At 42.1% G+C, this 23,700-nt stretch overlaps 1 protein-coding gene across 1 annotated transcript in view; it reads left to right on the forward strand.

Moving 5' to 3' along the window:
• The first annotated feature begins 1,997 nt into the window (after positions 1-1,997).
• LOC116986249 (protein-glutamine gamma-glutamyltransferase 2-like) overlaps positions 1,998-23,700 on the forward strand; it is a 45,097-nt gene continuing 23,394 nt past the window's right edge. Inside the window, exons 1-6 of the mRNA XM_033041607.1 lie at positions 1,998-2,149; positions 7,787-7,981; positions 9,066-9,302; positions 10,047-10,165; positions 11,856-11,984; positions 18,332-18,509. Coding sequence (XP_032897498.1) covers positions 2,140-2,149; positions 7,787-7,981; positions 9,066-9,302; positions 10,047-10,165; positions 11,856-11,984; positions 18,332-18,509 — 868 coding nt within the window. The 5' untranslated portion in view covers positions 1,998-2,139. The remainder of the gene's footprint in view (positions 2,150-7,786; positions 7,982-9,065; positions 9,303-10,046; positions 10,166-11,855; positions 11,985-18,331; positions 18,510-23,700) is intronic.

A 23,700-nucleotide genomic window follows, 5' to 3' on the forward strand; every position in this document is an offset into this window, starting at 1 on the left:
GACAGCAAGAGATGGCTGGAGTTGGTTATTTGCAAGGAAAGAGATGTCTGGAAAGTGGGATGCATTTAAGAGTGTGATGTTGAGAGTCATTGCATGGATGTTCCTGTTAGAGCGAAGGGCAAGGCAGGTGGAATCCAGAATTGTTGGAGACAAAGTTACTGGAAGGGACCCTGAGAGATAAGAGCTACCTGCATTTGGGAAGGCAATGTCCGATTAGGAGTAGTGTGCATGGAAAATTTGTCTTTTATACATTGGAAAAGCATTTAGTGAAATCGCATTTGGACTATTGTATGCAGTTCTGGTCCAATAGGTATAAGAAAGATGATATTAGCTGCAAAGGATGCAGAAAAGATTCATCAGGATGTTACTGGGACTGAAGAGCTTGAATTATAAGGAGAGACGGGAAAGGCTGGGGCTTTCCCCCTGGAGCGTGTGAGGCTGAGGGGTGACTTACAGAGGTGTATAACACTATGAAGAAGATTGGTCACAGTTTTTTCCCCCAAGTTAGAGTCCAGAACTAAAGGCCATAGACTTATGATGAAAGAGGAAAGATTTCAAGGGAACCTGAGGGTCAATCTTTTCCATACAGGTGGTGGTGAGTTGGTGAAATGAACTGCCTAAGGAAATGGTAGAGGTGGGTACAATTGCAATGTTTAAAAAACATATGGACAGGTACATGAATAGGAAAGGTTTAAAACAATATGGGGCAAATGTAGATAAATGGGAACAGCTCAGTCAAGTAACTTAATCAGCATGGATTAGTTGGGGCAAAAAGTCTGTATAACTGAGTGCAGTATAACTCTATAAAATCTATATTATAGATGTATGGAATTCTGCAACATCGAACCTGGCCTTTTACCCGATCGAGTTAATGCCAGCCATCACGTACACATCTAATCCCACTTTTTTAATTTACCCACATACCTATCAACTCTCCCCAATATTTACCACTCATCTACACACTGAGGTTCATTTTATTGGCCACTATCCTGTGAACCCACACTTCATTGGGATGTGGGAGGAAAATGGAATACTTGTTAGTTACCTCTGTAGTCATGAGGAGAATGCCCATGTCATCTGCACTGGAGATCAGGATAGAGACAGAACTGAGGAGAATAGCTTTCTCAACTGCACCACAGTGATGTATTTTCTCCTTTCAGTGTTTACTACAAGGGCCCTTGCTTTTTCATGTCTTGTTGAAATATTAAATGTGATCAATCTTTGTGTGTGGGTCAGTAAACTGTCTGAATTCTCTCCATGTGAGGAGAAGTAATTCTCTCTCAATGATGAATGAATCTTTGTAATTCTCTACTTATAGACCTGCATTAATCATTTTATGTATGTTTAAGGTTGAGATATAAAGCAATCGGGTTGATGGGGATTTAACAATACATGTTGTGGCCAAGGATCAGCTCAATCAGCATTTTGTTGAACGGTGGAACCGGTTTGAGGAGTTGGGAAACTTACCCCTGCTCATATTTCTCTGGAATTGTAACACTACATTCTGCACTCTGTTCATTTGCTCTTTTGCAACTCCAGATGTAATCATATATAATTGGATTGCAGTCATATATGGTGTGATCTTCAAAACAAAGGCTTTCACTGTGGCTCTGTACACGTGGCAATAATAAACCAATAACAATACCAATACCATGACTTGCTGCATTAATGCATAGGCGGTTTCACTACACCAGGAGCTCTGAATGCAACTGAACATTGTGCAAGCATCTTCATTTTTCATCTTATACTGAAATTGAATTACCCTTTTTGGGTGGTTGCGTAGCCATCCATTAACTTATTGTGTTCAGTCAAACAATTCAAATGAAATTACAGCGTGAGTGACAACATTCTATTTTCGTAAAGCCACAGTCTGAGGAAGTAATCGGGTGGAGCCATGAGCTTGCTTGGAATATTGTGCAATTAATTTGGAAACTGATTTGAAACCATTTGCGTAACTGTCTGGCACATGAACAAGGCATTTACATTTCTTGTACACGGACATCCCCTTTTCAGTACCTCTGGGCGTGGTAATGTTTAAGTGATGTTTATGTGCTGAGCTATATATAGGGAGAAGCAGTCACTGCTTTCTTATCTGGAGTGTAAGAGTGAAAGAAAGAAAGATCATTTTGCAGCAAGAACATGGCAACTGGTGAGTCCAAATTTTTAATGCTGAAGGATTGCTCTATTTGAGTTCTCTTTGGAAAGTTCAGTCACAACAAATGATTTCTTTGTTCTGCTTTGTGTTTATACATGTAAGCAATTAGGAAGTAATTGATTTTTTTTCATGCAGTGGAGAGAAAAGTTTTTTTGGCCTTCTATCACAGCAATGTGATGGATGTTTATGTAAATTATGTTGTGTCTTGGGTCTATTTGTTTGTAATGTATGGCTGCAGAAACGGTATTTCGTTTGGACCTCAAGGGGTCCAAATGACAATAAATTGAACTGTATTGTATATTGTATTGTATTGTATTGTATAAGGTTGAGGAATGGTTGGCTCAGTGACTGAGAATTGTGCAAGTTTCATGGCTGTGTTGTAAGGAATGTTAGCATTCATTTCCAGGGGACTAGAATATAAAAGTAAAGAAGTAATGCTGAGGCGTTATAAGGCACTGGTCAGGCCACATTCGTAATATTTTGGGAGCAGTTTAGGGTCACATATAGAAGGATGTGCTGACGTTGGAGAGGGTCCAGAGGAGGTTTTAGAGAACGATCCCGGGGATAACTGAGTTGAGGTATGCTGTGTGTCTGATGGCCTGTTATTTGTGGGAGTTTGGGAGGGGATATAATTGAAACCTACTGAATTATGAAAGGCCTAGATAGAGTGGATGCAGAGGGAATGTTCCAAAGTGGGAGGGTAGAGAACTAGAGGGCACAGTCTCAGAATAAAAGGACAGATCTTTAGATTGGATATGATGAGCCAGAGGCTGGTGAATCTGTGGAATCCATTGCCACGGATGACAGTGGACACAAGGCATTGGGTATTTCTAAAGTGGAGAATGATAGATTTGATTAGTAAAGATGTTAAAGGTTACAAGGACAAGGCAGGAAATGGAGTTGAAGGGGAATAATAGAACAGCCATGATTGAACAGTGGAGTAGACGCGATGGGCCAAATGAACTAATTCTGCTCTTCTCTCTTATGGTCTTATAGTCTTATGGTGTACTTCTGTTAGCATAGGGCTGTTTTTTGGGAACCTTCAACTTCTCTCTCACTTTGGTATTATTTTGATTGTGTCTGCACATTGAGGGATTGAATATTAGCAATTGTTTTTACCTGAATTTTCTTGTGGATTTTTATGTTTTCCTGTGATGATTTACATGTATTTTTAAATGTATTAAAATCAGGGGGTTGGTGGCTTCAGGGTGGCAACAAGTTGATAAGATCATAAGTGATAGGAGCAGAATTAGGCCATTCGGCCCATCGTCTATTCCGTCATTCAATCATGGCTGATCTATCTCTCCCTCCTATTCCCATTCCCCTGCCTTCTCCCCATAACCTCTGACACCCGTACTAATCACTATCTATTTAATAAAAACTATCTATCTCTGCCTTAAATATGTCCACTGACTTTGCCTCCACAGCCTTCTGTGGCAAGATGGTGCAATAGTTTGTACTGATGCCTCATTGCCTCAGGGACCTGGGTTTTAGCTTGACCATAGGTGCCATGTTTGTGGAATTTACATGTTCTCTCCGCAACAGTATAGGTTTCTTTAATTGGTTGCTTCGAAATGCTCCTTGAATTGTGCAGTCACAGAGAAACTAAAGACGACCTTGTAGGCATGCGCGAAAGAATAGGTTTGCAGGTTCCAGGGAGAGGGGAATTAAACCAATGGGATTGTTCTGCTGAGAACTGGATTGAGAACCTGCTGGGCTGAATGTAATGCAATATGTGTCCACAGTCAGATTCTGGCAATGTACCAGCACTTCAGCATGGGTTTTATACTAACCATAAGTGAAGCAGTGGCATTAGCTGCGAAGCACTGGGTACATTGAGCATGCTATTAATTGTTCCAGTTTGTGTCCTCTTTTGCTCTTCCATCTGCATTCTTGAATCCTGGAACTGGTTTCATATTCCACATTTGCAAATTATCATATGAAGGGGGTGTGTTCTGTCTGGGCAAGTCACAATCCTAGCATCGCCTCTTTGCAGAGAAATAAACCCACCCTGTGCTTTAGCAGAACTTCCACTCATCAAGTGCATTTTAAAAATAAAAGGCACAATTCCAAGTGTCGATTTTTTTTCATGGGAACATACTGACTGACACAGGACAGCAGAAGTACATTAAACCAATTGGAACTGCATCTTTAAAGCCATTATTCTATTTTGATGTTTGATTAGCATGTATAAACTGCATGCCTTGCTCTAAACAGTCATTTACGTGTGTAATATGATTAGGTCGACCATTTAGTTTCCATTGAAACCAATTTAGAATGCATGAGATATGTCTTCTCAGTGGATTCTTCAATCCAAGGTAGTTTATACACAATGCTTCAAAAGAAGATTCAAGCATTTCATTCAAAGTTCACACTGAAGTTCTGTGTAGATTCTATATGCCTAGTCACTACACAATTTTGCAGTCGAGAGAACAGTTAATTATTTACGTGTAGGACGGAACTGCAGATGCTGGTTTACACCAAAGATAAACACAAAATGCTGGAGTAATTCAGCAGGACAGGTAGTATCTCTGGAGAAAAGAAATAGCTGATATTTCAGGTCCAAACTCTTCTTCAGACTGAAAGTCAGGGAGAGGGAAATTATATATGAAAAGAATCAGAATGGATCAGATCCAGCACATGACCAAGGAAAGTTGGAGCCCACAATGGTCCATTGTTGTCTGTGGAAGAGGTGATAACAAAGGGATATATGGATGCGAACAGTGGAACTGGCAGGTTAACTAGAGTGGGGGGAGGGGTGGGAAGAGAGGGAATGCAGGGTTAATTTAAAATTAGGGGAATCACCATTCATACTGCAGGTTGGAAGCTGCCCAAGTTGTTCACAACCAAGATTGCTGCAAATAATCTAATACCTCATTATTGCTTTAAAAAAACTGAATGCATCCTAGTTTGATTAAGTGCTGAATTTGATGATTCCCAAACACGGAATGTGGTGTGGAGATTTATAGATCAACATTAGTATTATTTAACTAGGAAAGAGGAAATAAATATGCTGATTTCTGATGTGGAATGTGGGTTTCTTGATATTTAATGGTTTGAGATTGTTGCGTGTTGAAGGTGGGGCTGAAAGATATATTATTGCATCTCGAACGTTGATCAGCTAACACCCCTTATGTAGCAATGTTACAAAATTTTGAGATTTAAAAAATCAAGTCTGTAATTTATCCCATCAGATAAAGCATAAAAAGAAGTTTAATTTGACACCTAATTCACTTTCATATCTCATGTATTTAAAAAGTTATGGCAATTTTCATACTCGGAAATTAGCATCTTGTTCGCTATTGATTTTCTATGGACGTAACAAAAAAGCTGTGATCGTGGACAGTCAAAAGCCCATAACTTTCTTAAAAATTAAGAGAACTGAATGAAATTTTCAGTTATCATAGATTGAACCATTCTGAAACAAATATAAAATAATCTTACTTGGATGACCTGAAATTAAAGCATATAATTAGCTAGTTACCCAAGTGTAGCTAATTTCAAACTTCAATTACTAGATCTAAACATCTATCCATTTCTTAATAAATGATTAACATTTTTAAATAGCCTAAGTGTGCAAATAATATTCATAAATAATTCACAATAAAACATGATTTTTAAATCTCATTTACATTAATTTATAGGCCAAATGGAAGGAATTTAGTGTTCAATTGCTGTAAATTAAAGTCCATTTTAAATCAGATTTCTAGTGGGATCCTGTGAACGCGCTGGTTTAGAACGTTCACATTGCGGTAGATTTGTGCCCTCAAATGCCCAGAAAAATACTGCGGGATATAATGGGCCCAAAATGAGCTGCTCGCAATATTAAACTTTGTATAAAGGGATCTTAAGAAGCCCTTTTTAATGTAAAAATAAGCTACATACCTTCAGTTATTTGCTCTATGAGACCCTGACGGCTGTCGGTGGTCGCGGGTTTAGAGATTGATTTTTAAACTACTATAACTATTATCCAAGGCCTTTAAAACTAATAATAGCTTTTGCGACGGGGTCTTCCAGCGATTTTTCGTTAATAATTAACAAGGCTGAACATCTTCGATATGAATAGCCTAGAGAAAATCGCGTTTTAAACCCGCCCCCCTCTAAACGGCGCCAAAATCGCGCACACCCGCAGCGACAGATTTTCAGCGACGCTTCAGGTAGGCTTTGCAACATACCTACCTTATGGGTGTGAGCTTCTTGTCATGATTGATAGTTGAATTTTAAAATGATCACCACCGCCCTAAATTTAACTGTCGGCAGACAAATTTAGCACCCGCAGGAAGGGCGAGGAGAAAACTGGTTAAAGCATGAACCAGAAATACAGGAAACTCAAAACAGCTACCAAATCTTTCTGTGCTAATTTACATAGTAGGATATTCAGGACGGTGTGAGAGAATAGGCTACAAGAAAAATAAGTGGGAGAATGGGAAAGAATTTCATCTAAATAAACAAACTGAGGAAACCTGAAAATGTTTGGGTGAAGAAATGAACAGAATGGAAGCAAGAAAATATTTCAATGAAACAGAATAATTGTTTTAAAAGAAATTATGTGTTAGTGGAACATAAAACATAGATCAGCACAGCACATGAACAGGCCTTTGGCCCATAATGTCTGTGCCAAACATAATGCCAAAACCAGCTCTTATTTGCCTGCACATTATCCATAGTCCCTCCATTCCTTGCACATCCAGCTGGCTATCTAATAGCCATTATCGTATCTACCTCCACCACCCCATCTCAACAGTGTGTTCCAGGCATCCACCTGTGTAAAAAACTTGACCCAATCTTTTTCCTTTAAGATTTGCCCCTCTCGCCTTAACATATGTGTATGTTTTCCATTTGGTGACCTTAAACATACTTAGTTGAATTGAAGTTGTTATCTTCCTTCAAGGCACTGTTTTCAAAGCATGTTGCAGGTGAATTAACCCAGCACTAAAGGGGTGACCAGACATGATTTAGATGTCGAGAGTTATTGATTCTCCCGGGAGTTTTCCTGAGATACCATGAACCCTAACTTAAAAATCTATGCCTGGGTGAACATCCAAGGCAGACACTTGATAGTAAATACAAATATTTAACAATACATTACAATGGATCATTAACAGAGTTATATCACAAGAGAAGAGACTTTTTAGCCCATCAGGTCCACACTGACCATCAAGCATTTAATTTCCCTTATCCTACACTAATCATAGTGTCATAGAGTTATACAACCAAGAAATAACCTTGGACCCAACCTATCTAGGACAATCAGAATTTATAATTAAGCTAGACACATTTGTCTGCAATTGGCCTTCAAAGGATTTGATGCCCTTCAAATCTTTCCTTTTCATGTAACATTATAAATGTTTTTAAATGTCCACAGTGTATCGGCCTCTTTCGCTGCCTCTGGCAGCTTGTACCTAATAAACATCACACTCGGATGAAGAAACTGCCCCTTCGGGTAAGGTCAAAGGCCTAAGTATCAAAACACATCCAGCTCTTGACAGTTCCAGCATATTAAGGGGCTGGATGGCATTTCCTGATGCTCACATTCATTTTTCATGGGTGACCACGCTAGAGTCACAGAGGCCACTAGCAGGGGAGCCCAGCAACATTTAATCTTTTAACAATGTTCTTTTTTGTTAATAGATGGCAAGCTTGCTTCAATTGGTGGGAAGTGCCAAGTTGACTTACAATGTGCAGCAAATAACAAGGCGCACAGAACCATTGAGATCAGCGAGAAGCGTCTGTTACTCAGAAGGGGACAAAGCTTCGATATTAAGGTGATCTTCAAAGATGGATTCAATCCTCAAAAGGAACGGATAGAACTAGCTGTGGTGACAGGTACGGAGCTAAGGACCTTAAAAAGGGCTGTAATGTTTTGATACAATGTGAAAAAAAAAGTTTTATTGTCATATGTCCCAGACAGAACAATTATGTTTTTATTTGCAGCAGCACAACAGAATATGTCAACATAGTACTCTGTAAACAGTATAATAAGTGAGAAAAAAAAGTTCAGTTTACACCTAAAAACAACCAATAATATTGCAAAAGGACAAAACCAGATGCCCACGAGTCTGAAAAAGGGTCTCAACCCGAAACATCACCCATTTCTTCTCCCCAGAGATGCTGACTGACCTGCTGAGTTACTCCAGCATTTTGTGTCTGCCTACCATGCTATGTCGTTCAGAGCTTATTTGGCAGTTGTAATGTTTAATAGCCTGGTGTACTCTTAAACTGTGATTTAAAAAAAACCAAAAAAAAAACAAACATGATGAATTGACAGGCATGTAAATTTAAGCTTCTTCCCACTAAAATGTTCCCAATGTGGTCATGTCAATAGATGCCTAATGACGGCTATAGATTAGATCCCCTCGAGAGCAAAGCCAGAGACTGTGCTCAGATTTGAATTGAACATTCAATTTTGAATGTTTGGCCCATGTCCCCTCTTACCCTATCCTGTCCATGTTCCTGTCTAAATATTTCTTAAATGTTACGATAGTACCTGCCTCAACTACCTCCTCCAGCAGCTTGTTCCGCATACTCACCACCCTTTTTTGTAAATTACCCATATTTCCCCCCTCACCTTAAACCTCTGGTTCTCAATTCCACTACTCTGGGCAAGAGACTCTGTGTATTTACCTGATCCATTCCTCTCACGATTTTGTACACATCTATATGATCATCCCTCATCCTCCTGCGCTCCAAGGAATAGCTCCCTCCCTCGCCTGCTCAACCTCTCCCAATAGCTCGGGTCCCTGAGTCCTGGCAACATCCTCATAAATCTTCGCAATTTACCTACAGGAAAATGTATTAAAATTGCATGATATTTACAAATTAATTTGATTTAGAGAATGTACATTGCTTTTGTTTAAACACAATCTGCACATGATATATCGTTGATTTAACTGTGCTTGTCTTGTTTTAGGTCCAGATCCTAAGGAAAAAGAAGGTAGCAAAATAGTGTTTCCCTTTACAGAGGAATTAAATGAAAGAAGATGGAGTGCAGTAATTAAGTCTGTCACCAAAAATGAATTAAGCCTGACCATCACATCATCGCCAAGAGCCATCATTGGTCGCTACTCCCTCAGTCTGCAGCATGATTATATGGACATATCCTACTTCCTTGGAAACTTTGTTCTACTCTTCAATCCATGGTGTGCAGGTACTACTCATTTAAAGCAACTGTATTTCCATAATTACCAAACTAATGCATTGGATGCTGCAATGGACCCCTCAAAATTTATCATGAGTTTGGTAATTTATATTGGTGATTGTTGAACTGGTTTACAAGAATGATCCCAGGAATGAGAAGGTTAACCTATGATGAGCCTATGATAACCTAGGATACTGAGTTGGATGATCAGCCATGATCATATTGAATGGCGGTGCAGGCTCGAAGGGCCGAATGGCCTACTCCTGCACCTATTTTCTATGTTTCTATGTTTCTATGAGCATTTGTCAGCACTGGGCCTGTACTCGCTGGAGTTTAGAAGAATGAGGGGGGACCTCATTGAATACAGAATCGTGAAAGGCTTGGTTAGTGGATGTGGGTAGGATGTTTCCACTAGTGGGAGAGTCTAGGACTAGAGGGCATAACCTCAGAATTAAAGGACGTTCTTTTAGGAAGGGAATGATGAGAGTGGTGAATCTGTGGAATTCTTTGCCACAGAAGGCTGTGGAGACTGTCGGTGGATATTTTTAAGTTGGAGATAGATAACAAGCATCAGAGGGTATGGGGAGAAGGCAGGAGAATGGGGTTTGGAGGGAGAGATAGATCAGCCATTATTGAATGGCGGAGTAGACGTGATGAGCCAAATGGCCTAACTCTAACTCTTATGATGCCTAAGCTTCACTTTTAATATCTTACAAATAATATGAATGTCATCCAGTCTCCTTTCTGTTTCAGGGGATGAAGTTTATCTCAACAGTGATGTTCAGCGAAAAGAATATGTGCTGAATGAAACTGGGACTATTTACTATGGTGGTAGTGACTACATTTGTGAAAGAGACTGGAACTTTGGACAGGTACATGAACATTAGGAGATATTTTATTACTTCTCTTTGCCAGGCATAGTTAAATTACATAGCAATTTTATATTTCTACTAGGTTGCATGAAAGGAACTCTATTTTAATGCAAAGGATGTTGTTGATGCTTATGTGATTGTTAAATTACTTCACTACATTAGAAGCACTGAATGTATTTATTCTGCATCAATAATTCGAAGCCAGCTCAGATCTGTTAATTCCCAGAAATATAGAAATGTTTTTAAATGATGATTTGGGTTGTTCCAGAATATTAAACAACTATCAAGGATTAAACTCTCAAAGATTTCATGATGTGCTGAGACTAAGCTATGTATAATCTGTTGTAGATATGGTGATTCATGCATTATATCTCGTGTCTGAATATTGACACTGCAAGAGAAAATCCGTGCAGAATGATGTGCATTTGAAAGGAGAGTGAATAGCAGGATACCCTCTGAGGTTGAAACATGAAGAGAAGATAGGTGACTCCAAAGTTGGGTTTAAAAGTCTGTATTTTATTTGAAGAGAAAAGTTTAAAGCAAGTTCATTTAGTTTGAAGTCTTGAAAAAGAATGGGTCACTTTTGGAATCGGTGTCAGAAGGCACAGGAAATGGTATTGAGAAAAGCTCAAATATTACATTGTTAATTGCCGTATTTCTCGGCATCCAAGACGCTATCTTTTACTCTAAAATAAGGCCCGAAAAATTACCTGCATCAAGGTTAGGCTAATCAATGCCACTCTCGTAGTGACTGCTCTGCGGAACCTGCCACACCTTCGACCCTGGAACTGTGTGAGGTGGGAAGCGGCTGTAAAAGGACAAAAGGACGGGGGGGGGGGGGGGTGTGGGGGGTGGGAAGGGTTCCTTCCCACAGCGTGTGGGCAGTCTGGCCCGGGTCAGCATAGCCTGGGCTGCACATTGTATAAACTTGGCTGGGCCGCCAGGGGTAGAGTTGCGGGTTCAGGAGCGTTGAGAAGGAGGGAGTTGGGGATCATGCCAGCAACTCACTCACTCACCGCTGCCGCGGCGCTCCGGGCGCCGAGCCACCGCATTGTGGCCGGGGAGGGAAGTAGCTCGGGTGGCTGTGAGCGGCCGCCGGGACCAGACAGCGGAACCGGCTGCCACCTCAGCGCCTTCTGCTGGCCCGCCCGGCAGCCTCACACCGTGTCCTTCGGCACAGGTGATACCGGTGGAGGTGGTGATTGGTGGGAGACTGGCTGCTCCCTCTGCCTCTGCCTCTGCCTCTGCCTCTGCCTCTGCCTCTGCCTCTGCCTCTGCCTCTGCCTCTGCCTCTGCCTCTGCCTCTGCCTCTGCCTCTGCCTCTGCCTTCCTCCCCGTTATGTGATCTCTCTGAGCCAGGAAGTCCTCATCCCTCAGACCTGGATCGCACAGCGCATTGTGGGACAGGCGAAGATGGAGGCTCCCCGGTCCTCAATGCCTCCTTGAAGGAGTTTCACATCTTCCTTTCTACTGACCAAACCAAACCCTTGATCCTGTCCTGCCAGCCTTTTTTCACAATTTAGCAACTCAAAATGGGGGCGCCTCTTTGACGCAGGTGCGTCTTCATTGCCGGGACATACGGTATTGAAGAAAAGTAAAATGAAATTTGGTGGAATATGATAGCATGTGAGTGGTTTCAGGAGTGAAATTGTTGCTGTTTGGGACTGATACAAACTTTCATTTTTCTCAGTTTGAAGAAGATATTTTGGACATCTGCCTGAATCTATTGGATAATGCCCCCAAATATTTAAAAAAACCAAGACACGAGCATCTAAAAAGACGTTTTGCTGTTCAAGTTGCTCGAACTGTGTCTGCCATGGTAAGCATTTAAATGTCAAGGGTAAATGTAAAGTTTCCCCTATGCGCCATTGATAAAGTCATTTGGATGCGTTGTGTGTAACCATGAAGATTCAGGATGTGTCTCACCATCTGAATAGATCTTGGACTGAAAATCCATTTTGCACAACACTAAACCACAAATGTGGGTCAAGGAAGAAGGAATTTGCCTTTGTAATCCTTAAATCGTTCCTGTAGATGCTTTGAGAAAACGAATGGTACTTTAATTTGTTAATTTACATTTTAAAGAAGTACCAATTCCTGGTATACTATAAACTGAAGAATACATGATATTGATAGAGATCCACAACACATCAAGCTGAGGAAGGTAGGAGAGGAATAAAGGGAAACATTGAATAAATATAATGCTGAAAGGATAAAATTGAAAAGATTCACTGAATAATAATATAAGATTACTGGTGTAATTAAAATTTATAAGGTTCTCAAAACGATTCAACTGTGCTCTTCATCTGTGCAATTGGCTGTTGTTGAAAACTCGACATTAGTTGTCTGCTGTGTTATTATTACAAAGAAAGACATGGACCAAATTATAGAGGGCTTTCAACAAAGTGCTGGTAAAATGGGATTAGTATAGACTAGACTACAATACAATCAATACAATACAATCAGTTTTATTCGCCACTTGCAAGTGCAAGTGAAATGAATTTGCCAGCAGCGGTACAATAAAAAAGAACACACAAAATCACAATAAGGAGGCCTGGTTTCCCTCTCCTACCCCCCCCCCCCCCCAACGCAACCCATACCCCAATGCAATATTCCAGCACCTGTTCCCCAAAGCAACCTGTTCCCCTAAAGCAATGTTCCACCTCTCTGGGGAGGGGGTGTGGGGAGGGGGTGTGGGGAGGGGGGGTGTGGGGTGTGGATGGGGAGGTGGGTGTGGGGTGTGGATGGGGAGGTGGGTGTGGGGGAGGGGGCTGATGTGGGGAGGGGTGTGTGCGGGTGAGGGGGGGATTTGGGGGTGGTGGGGAGGGGGTGTGAGGGAGGGGGGTTGTGTGTTGGAGGGGGGTAAATAATAACTCGAGAAATAGATTATTCATAAATAACTCGAGAAATAAAGCTCAAAATTTTCAGATAGGGCAATTTCAGACTCCAGGGGGTAAATCTCTACCCGAATATTTGAAAATTTTACCGTTACTGCGTTGTTTTTTTCGAGAAGATGTGACAAAACACAAATAAATACACATACACACACACATCCATGTATAAGATCAGAGTTTTATAATTATAAGGATATATAGATGAATACTTGAAGGCTGACAAGGTCATGGTAAAGGGCCAGTCCCACTTATGCAAACATTTTCGGCGACTTGCCAGCACCCGTCAAAGTCACAGCAGGTCGCCGAAATATTTCAAAGTGTTGAAAATCCAGTGGCGACCAGAAATATATATGACATGTCGCGGGGTGATGCCTGTTTGGTCATGAGTAGTCACCCAGTCGTACCTTTTTCTGGTTGCCATTGGATTTTCAATATTTTGACATTTTTTGGCGACCTTCTGTGACTATGACGGGTGCCGGCAAGTTGCCAAAAAATTCTGTAAGTGGGACAGGCCTTTTTGGTAAAGAGCCTGTTTCTGTGCAGTATGACAATGGCTTAATGGTAGTTAAATCTAAGTCAGATCCTAATTAGTGTTACACCTTGCATGCAATTTTACTTCGGAGTCACGTGAGTGACTACGTGAAGAACCCCGCCACGACGCATGCGTGTCATATCGCTTTCACGCTTGCGAAACGACAGGCGGGGGGAGCGTTCCCCCGCAGCGGTAAGTTTGAAACCGCGACCTGCAGGTAAGAAATTTACTCTGCGGTAGTTTTGTTCCCCGCGCTGTTTTTTCACAGGGGGGGAAGCTGGACAAAATAGTGTCCACAAGTGCTGCGAGTGAAGCTGGTTAGGGAGGACCGCGAAGTTGCGGGAGCCAGCAGCAGCTGAAGGCACAAGCCCCGTAAGGGATCAGCTGTGCCGACTTTTGGTCCCGCGCCGGCCAGAACACCACGGGCGGGCGGGAGACTATTCAAATGGGGCCGTCGACTTTTTGGACAAGTCAAAAACGGCAGGAGACGGGGTGGAACGACGTTCCCCCGTAGCGACAATTTTAACCTGGACCTGCAGGTAAGAGCTGCGGTCTTTTTGTGTTTTTACCATTCTGATTACAGGTGGAGAAACCAACGGGCTGCGACAAAGCTGGTGGGCTAGATGGGATCAGCTGTGCCCGATGTCGCCTCCGCACCGGCCATATCCACTCCACGGAAGGGCAGTAAGGACAAAGCTGGTGAGGGAGGACCGCGGAGCAGCGGGCAGCCAGCAGCACTCGGATCACCGATAGTGGGATCAGCTGTGCCCGATGTCGCCTCCGCACCGGCCAGATCCACGCGGCCGGGCTGTAAGGCTAGACACAAAAACAAACAAGGTCGTGGACTCGGATGAGTCCGACTTTGAACAACCGCGGGCGGCCAGCGCCCGAGAGCGCTGGAGCCGGATGGAGGGGTGTGTGGAGCATTTGCTCCAACGTGACAGACTCCGGGAGATGGAGTCAGGTCACTGTGGGCCCTATGATAAACCCACAGAAGTACCTCTTGAAGGGCTGCACAGTGCTTCTACCTCATCAGAGGGGAGCACTGCGGGTCAGTTCTGGGCTGACCTGGAAAAGGGGTCCGCAGAAGGAAAGACAAGTGTGCAAGGGGTGCAGGAACAAGAGAACCTACTGGAACCCACTACAGCCAAAGACAGCACCCTACGCACCCACCAGCAGAACTGGTGAAAGCTCGAAGGCCCGGTACTCAAAACATGAGTCTTTTTTAGGCCATGGCCCAGGTCGGCCTTCTTGGAAGATGCGGGGACCTCCAACGCCAACCAAACCGAAAATCCAGACACCAGCGCAACAACAGCAGCGAAGAACCTACAAAAAGAAGTAAACCTGCCACTGGTAACTATGGAGGTAGGTGGGTCTGGTTCCCTACAAAATACAGGGAGCATGGAGGTTGGGTGGAGATTACACTCTTTTCTGAATGCATGGAGCATGTTAACAACCGATACTTACATCTTAAGCAGTATCCAGGGATATACAATAGAGTTTATACACAAGTACAGCCCTCCAGTTCAACATATACTGAACCGAATGTTCGTGCCTTCTGATAAAGAAAAAATTCAACTGGATGGGACAACGCTGGCAGTATAAAGCACTGCCAAATGGTTTATCATCAGCCCCAGGCTGTTCACAAAAAATTTGAAATCAGCCCTAGCGTTTCTACGGAAACGTAAACACATGGTCATGGCATATTTAGATGACATACTCATTGTGGGCAAAACTTTGGAATTGGCCAAACAAACTGTAACAGCAACAAAACAGTTATTTGAAAAACTGGGATTTATTATCCATCCAGTTAAATCTAAACTAACGCCTTCCACTACTATGGACTATTTGGGGTTCACCATTGACTCAGTTCACATGTCGGTGACTCTGCCTAAGGGAAAGGCTAGAGATTTAATAGAGGCTTGCAATAACCTCATTGACATCAGCAAACCATCCATCAGATTGGTAGCAAAAGTAATTGGCAAAATGGTGGCTGCCTTTCCAGCCACACAATTTGGACCTCTACATTATTAAACTAAATTTACAGAGAGCAAAAATACAAGCACTCTAAATTAATGCAGGTCACTTTGACAGACCTATGAAACTACCAATCAAGCTAAAATTGAACTAAAATGGTGGATAGATAACATCTGGCTTTGTTCCAATCCAATCATTGTCAGTAACCCTTCCATGGTACTACAAACTCATGCCAGTGCACTTGGGTGGGGAGCCACCAATACCATCACCAGCTGTGGAGGTAGATGGACTGCTCAGGAGGCATCATTATTACTCACACTGGGCATAAACTACCTGGAAATGTTGGGTGCATTACATGGCCTAAAGTCATATTGTACTGGGTCATATCACCAGCATGTTAGACTACAGATAGACAATACCACCGTGGTAGCATACTTTAACCACATGGGTGGAAACAAATCGACATCATGTGACAATCTGGCTAATACAATTTGGCAATGGTGTATCCAGAGAGATATTTGTATATCAGCCACTTACCTACCAGGAAGGCTAAATTTAGTGGCAGACACCAGGTCACGCAAATTTAATGAAAACACCGAATGGATGTTGAATAAAAAAGTATTTGCTGATATTACAGCAAAATATGGAACACCAGATATCGATCTATTCGCGTCCAGACTTAACCACCAGTTATCAAATTATGTTTCATGGGAACCAGACCCTGGGGCAGCGGCGACAGATGCATTTTCACTGCATTGGGGGGGGGGGGGGGAATTGTTTATTTACGCATTCCCTCCTTCCTGCCTCATCAGTCGGGTATTAAGGAAAATACAACAAGACTCTGCGTCTGGTATTGGTAGTACCCGATTGGCCTACTCAACCATGGTTCCCAGTGGTATTAAACATGGTATTAGAACCATGTATCAACATCCCACATAGACCAGATTTATTGCTACATCCTGTAACAAGGGATAGCCACCCATGCCATAAACATTTGAACTTATTAATTTGTAGAGTTATAAAAACACCTCTACTACAACTGGGACTGATGGACCGAACATTGAACATGATCTCGGCGGCCCAAAGACAGTCAACCAAAAAACAGTATCAGGTCTATATCAGGAAGTGGGTGATGCACTGACATAAAAACAACATCACCTACAGAGACATGAACATCCCGTCTGTTCTGGAATATCTGGCAGGCCTCCACTATGATGAGGGGCTCAGTTACAGTGCCATCAACTGCGCCAGAAGTGCCCTATCGACTTGCCTATGGCAGGGGACAGAGCGTTACTCTGTTGGGACTCACCCACTGGTAACAAAACTTATTGAGGGGAATTTTTAATACTAATCCCCCAAGAACCAGGTACTCCCAAATATGGGATGTAATTATTATCCTGAAGATGCTCAGGAATTGGTCTCCAGCAACAGCTCTGTCCCTACACAGACTGACATTAAAAACAGTCATGCTAATGGCATTGGTCACGGCACAAAGGGTACAGTCACTGCATAAACTAAGACTGGACAACATGACTTCCTCAACAGAAAATATTACGTTTCATATCTATGAGTTAGTAAGCAGAACAGACAGGGATCAGCAGGCCTCAATATACAATTTAGGTCATACCCAACAGATGACCGTCTGTGTATAGTAAGACATCTGTCGTTATACATGGAGAAAACGAAAATCCTAAGAGGCAATGAGAAGGCACTTTTTGGTCAGCCACTAGCAACCACACAAAAGATTGATGGTCCAGACCATCTCAAGATGGCTGAAACAGGAGCTAACACAGGCTGGGGTGGATACTAATATTTTAAATCTCATTCCACCAGGGCTGCAGCTACATCGGCAGCGATACAGTTGGATGTCCCAATGGACCAAATCCTCAAGGCAGCAGGATGGTCTGGGGGGGAAAAAACATTCCAATTATTTTACAATAGACCAGTAATGAAACCTGGAACGTTTGCAGAAACAATTTTAAGTTCTGTAAATTAATTTAAACCCATAAAAAGGGATTATAAATTTGTGTTAATAAATTTTATAATTTTAATGTCGAATTCATGTCCAAATTATGTTAACACAATTCCTCCTACAGTCATCAAGGCAGACGTGATGCATGGACTCATTTCCACGGCATGAAATCACAGAGCTTTAAAATCTTCACATAGTCACCCACGTGACTCCGAAGTACAATAGTAAGATTAAACGAGAACTTACCAGTTTGAAGTTTGATCTGTATTTTATGAGGAGTTACGATGAGGGATTACGTGCCCTCCGCTCCCACCCTTGATCATATACTTAACTGGTATCTCTTCTTTAATCTTACTATGTTTAGTCATTACAGTTATCTGTGATTTCACACCGCTGCTTTGAAGAATGACACGCATGCGTCGTGGCGGGGTTCTTCACGTAATCCCTCATCATAACTCCTCATAAAATACAGATCAAACTTCAAACTGGTAAGTTCTCGTTTAATCTTACTATTAGATTCTGGTGTGGAGAATGAAATAATAAATTTCTTTGTATTTCTTCATTGGGAGCATTCTTCATAAGGCATTTACATTTATCCCATGCGTTGGGTCTATAAAATTAATATTGCAAGAGATCTGAGCATTTTAATCTTCTTATATCTCTTTCTTGCATCTTGATGCTTCAGACATTTCTTGTGATTTCACAGTGGGTTCTTATAAATCTCATTCCATTCCTGCATTTAGCTTTGTTCTCATATCCACACAATGATATCTGTACAATTATAATTTCAGGTGAATAGCGCCTCGGACCAAGGAGTTCTCCAGGGTAGATGGAGTAGCCCATATACTGGTGGAGAGTATCCAGGCAAATGGAGTGGAAGTATTGCCATTCTTCGCCAATGGCAAAAAAGTAATTTCGAACCAGTTCGCTACGGGCAGTGCTGGGTGTTTGCAGCAGTGACTTGCACAGGTAGAGAGACATTTTGTGTTTGATTTCACAAACAAGTGGACAAAGATTAAATATGCATTAAACATGATATACATTTCCAAAAATAAATATATTTCTGCATTGATAAATACAAAAAATGTTTTAAACTAATTTAGCCCGATAAATGCATTTCAATAAAGAACAGCGGAAATTTGATAGACCAATGCAAAAGGCAGTGTAATCCATGTCCCCGGGATTATTGCCAATCTCCCATTGAAGTAACTGCAGGAGCTGCGGAGAGCATAATATACAGTAGGCATTTAGGTTTATTTGTTTTGGGATCCTATAAATATATGTGGTGTGTGTAGACGGTGGTTCTACACACACCAATCGAAACCAGCAGAAAGGAGAAAGGGTGAAATATCAGAAATAAAAAAATCCAATGCGTTCACCATTGGTTCAGGTTAAATCGTGATAATCTGACAATGTCCGTAATATCAGCAAGTTTCAAGGATTTGGATGAATGATGGAAGAACACTCGTACATTGTAAATTAAGAAGAAAATAATGTTGAAACAACAATAAAAGTACAGTGGCTCAGCAGTAGAGTTGCTGCCTTACAGCACCAGAGACCCAGGTTCGATCCTGACTATGGGTGCTGTCTGTATGGAGTTTGTATGTTCTCCCCGTGACCTGCATGGGTTTTCCCCAGGAGCTCTGGTTTCCTACAAAACTCCAAAGATGTAGAGTTTGTAGGTTAATTGGCTTGGTAAAATTTAAATTGTTCCTATTGTGTGGAGGATAGTGCTAGTGTACGGGGATTGCTGGTCAGCGTGGACTCGGTGGGCCGAAGAACCTGTTTCCGTGCTGTATCTTTAAACTAAATTAAAACTAAATAGCACCAAACAGCAAATAAACTCAGTGTCATACATCCTCCAACGGCAAAGGCTTGTGGGGAACTACTTACGACAGCTTGGACTGGAGATCAATCAAAGTGCCCTGAGCTTGTGGGGCCTGGCATCATTCCGGAATCTCGGCCCAAAGAAAAGTTCAGTGACTTCATGCACAGCAGCTGTTATATACTTAATATGGCCTGTTTCTTCCCTGATCCACACGCAACATTAAACTATGTTTTAAAACCAACTATCTCCCCCCCCCCCCCCCCCCCCCAAATACCAAAATTGGAGATATTTACCATTTCAGAAGATGAGCTAATCTTGGATATCCCTGTGAAGAAAGGTTTTTCTTGTCTCACTGTGATATGTCCTTGCAGTTGCATCACCTGAGGATTAATTTGTCCGTATACAAAATTACTTTTCTAAGCAACTAATTTTTTTCTCAAGCAAGCCTGCTTGCTTGACACAGTGGCCTTTTGGCAGACAATTCTACTTTAGCTGAAAAGCTTATTTAACCCAGTACATTACAATGCAACAGCACAAAATCAAGATACCCTCAAATAATTAATGTATTAGACCAACATGATGTACGTGCTTACAATAAAATGTGTCTGAACTTTGCTACTCAGATTATTCATATTAATGTGAATTAATTTATTATACTATATTTTTTGTCGGGTAAGACACAGTTCATTTGAATTCATACTGAATTACCAGCCAGTTTTGTTTCAAATTTGCCTTTTTTTTAAATCCTATAATGGTCATAATGTGTAGCTGAAACATTTAGTAAGGCTATCTATTGTGCACTTCAAAGTTAAATATTCATTTGCTCAACCAAGAAGATATTCTCTTACTGCCCTAATCGAGTATAAATCAAGTTCAAGTTCAAGTGAGTTTATTGTCATGTATAGGACACTTTATTGTCAAGTGTGCTTTGCTTCAGCACACAGAACATAGTAGACATTTACTACAAAACAGAAAAGTGTGTCCATATACCATAATATAAATATATACACACATGAATAAATAAACTGATAAAGGGCAAATAACAGATAATGGGTTATTGATAATCAGTTTTGTCCGAGCCAGGTTTAATAGCCTGATGGCTGTGGGGAAGTAGCTATTTCTGAACTTGGTTGTTGCAGTCTTCAGGCTCCTGTACCTTCTACCTGAAGGTAGCAGGGAGATGAGTTTGTGGCCAGGATGGTGTGATGATACCATATAACCATATAATAACCATATAACAATTTTACTTCGGAGTCACGTGAGTGACTACGTGAAGAACCCCGCCAGGACTCATGCATGTCATATCGCTACACGCATTGCGAAACGTCAGACGCGGTGGAAGGACGTTCTCCCTCGGCAGCAGTTTAAAAAGCCGCTAATTGCAGGTAAGCGTTTACTCTGCGGTCTTTTTGTTCTCATTTTCCAACTACAGGTAGGAAAATGGAGAAAACAAAGAAGACAAGGGCTGCGACAAAGCTGGTGAGGGAGGACCGCGGAGTAGCGGGAAGCCAGCAACAGCAGCTAACGGCACTTGGATCACCCGTAGTGGGATCAGCTGTGCCCGATGTCGCCTCCGCACCGGCAAAATCCACGTGGCAGGGCGGCAAGGCTAGACACAAAACCAACAAGGTCGTGGACTCGGAGGAGTCCGACTTTGAACCACCGCGGGCGGCCAGCGACCGAGAGCGCTGGACCCGAATGGAGCGGTGTATGGAGCATTTGTTCCAACGTGACAGACTCCGGGAGATGGAGTCGGGTCACTGTGGGCCCTATGGTAAACCCACAGCAGTACCTTTTCAAAGGCTGCACAGTGTTTCTACCTCATCGGAGGGGAGCACTGCGGGTCAGTGCTGGGCTGACCTGGAAGAGGGGTCCGCAGAAGAAAAGATACGTGTGCATGCGGTGCAGGAAAAAGAGAACTTACTGGACATGGTGGCCAATTTTATACAGCCGGAACAGACTGGACAAAATCTGGAGCCAAAGCTTGCTGCCAGTATAGACTACATGTCTTTAAACCAGTTACAAGAGCAGGCTGTACTGGACACCACAGGAAGACACCTGGCACCGGGCAATTGCATATCTCTGAACGTTCCAATAGTTAACAACTGTATATGGAAACACATTGGAACAGGAGTCAGGAGCATGGATGTAAAATTGCAAAAAGTACTGAAAGTACTGACCGCAGGGATAACAGCATTTGCCCGTACAGTGGACGACAGGAACATGTCCCAGGATCAACAAGATGCACTGGCACTATTCTGCAACACCCAGCATGAAATAAATAACATCAGGAAAAGTGCCATTTAACCCACACTGAACCCAAAATTCGCGGGACTGTGCAAACCTGGGACCACGAAACCACCCATACTCTTGTTCGGAGGCAACCTATCGAAGCAGGTAAAAGAGCTCGATGAGGAAGCAAAAACCTTGGGGTTAATAAAAGGAACTCCAACAAAAACCCACTACAGCCAAAGACAGCATCCCTACGCACCCACCAGCAGAACTGGTGAAAGCTCGAAGGCACGGTATTTCAAACATGAGTCTTTTTTAGGCCATGGCCCAGGCCAGCCTTCTTGGAAGATGCGGGGAACCCCAACACCGACCAAACCGAAAAACCAGGCACCAGCGCAACAACAACAGCGGAAGAACTTCAAAAAGAAGTAAACCTGCCACTGGTAACAATGGAGGTAGGTGGGTCTGGTTCCCTAAAAAATATGGAGAGCATGGAGGTTGGGGGGAGACTACACTGGTTTTTGAATGCATGGAGCATATTAACAACCGATACTTACATCTTAAGCAGTATCCAAGGATATACAATAGAGTTTATACACAAGTACAGCCCTCCAGTTCAACATATACCGAACCGAGTGTTCGTGCTCTCTGATAAAGAAAAATCAGAGGCACAAGCTGAACTGGAGCGGCTTTACATAAAAGGTGTAATTGAGAAAACACAACACGAACCATTAGAATTCGTGTCCAATATTTTTACCAAAATCAAAAGAGATGGTGGTTGTCGCATCATCATCGATCTAACAAAATTGAATATATTTGTACAAATATATTCACTTTAAAATGGAAACCTTTGTTACTGCTAAACAATTAATTTCCAAAGGTTACTTCATGGCCAGCATCGATTTGAAAGATGCTTACTATACAGTGCCTATACGAGTTGACCACAGATGTTACTTAAAATTCAACTGGATGGGACAACCTTGGCAGTATAAAGCACTGCCAAATGGTTTATCATCAGCCCCCAGGCTGTTCACAAAAATTTTAAAACCAGCCCTAACATTTCTACGTAAACGTAAACACATGGTTATGGCATATTTAGATGACATACTCATTGTGGGCAAAACTTTGGAATTGGCCATACAGACTGTAACAGCCACAAAACAGCTATTTGAAAAACTGGGATTTATCATCCATCCAGTTAAATCTAAACTAACGCCGTCCACCACTATGGATTATTTGGGGTTCACCATTGACTCAGCTCACATGATGGTGACACTACCTAAGGGAAAGGCTAGAGATTTAATAGAGGCTTGCAATAACCTCATTGACATCAGAAAACCATCCATCAGATTGGTAGCAAAAGTAATTGGTAAAATAGTGGCTGCTTTCCCAGCCACACAATTTGGACCTCTACATTACCAAAAGTTACAGAGAGCAAAAATACAAGCACTCTAAATTAATGCAGGTCACTTTGACAGACCGATGAGACTACCAATCCAAGCCAAAACGGAACTAATATGGTGGATAGACAACATTTGGCTTTGTTCAAACCCAATCATGGTCAGTAACCCTTCCATGGTACTACAATCTGATGCCAGTGCACTTGGGTGGGGAGCCACCAATACCATCACCAGCTGTGAAAGGAGATGGACTGCACAGGAGGCATCTTTCTTACTCACACTGGGCATAAACTACTTGGAAATGTTGGGTGCATTCCATGGCCTAAAGTCATATTGTACTGGGTCATATCACCAGCATGTCCGACTACAAATAGACAATACCACCGTGGTAGCATACATTAACCACATGGGTGGAAACAAATCGATATCATGTGACAATCTGGCTAACTCAATTTGGCAATGGTGCATCCAAAGAGATATTTGGATATCAGCCACTTACCCACCAGGGAGACTAAATTTAGTGGCAGACACCAGGTCACGCAAATTTAATGCAAACACCGAATGGATGTTGAACAAAATAGTATTTGCTGATATTACAGCAAAATATGGAACACCAGATATCGATCTATTCGCATCCAGACTAAACAACCAGATACCAAACTATGTTTCACGGGAACCAGACCCTGGGGCAGCAGCGACA

The sequence above is a fragment of the Amblyraja radiata genome, chromosome 23 (assembly GCF_010909765.2).
Source record: "Amblyraja radiata isolate CabotCenter1 chromosome 23, sAmbRad1.1.pri, whole genome shotgun sequence".
Taxonomy (NCBI): domain Eukaryota; kingdom Metazoa; phylum Chordata; class Chondrichthyes; order Rajiformes; family Rajidae; genus Amblyraja; species Amblyraja radiata.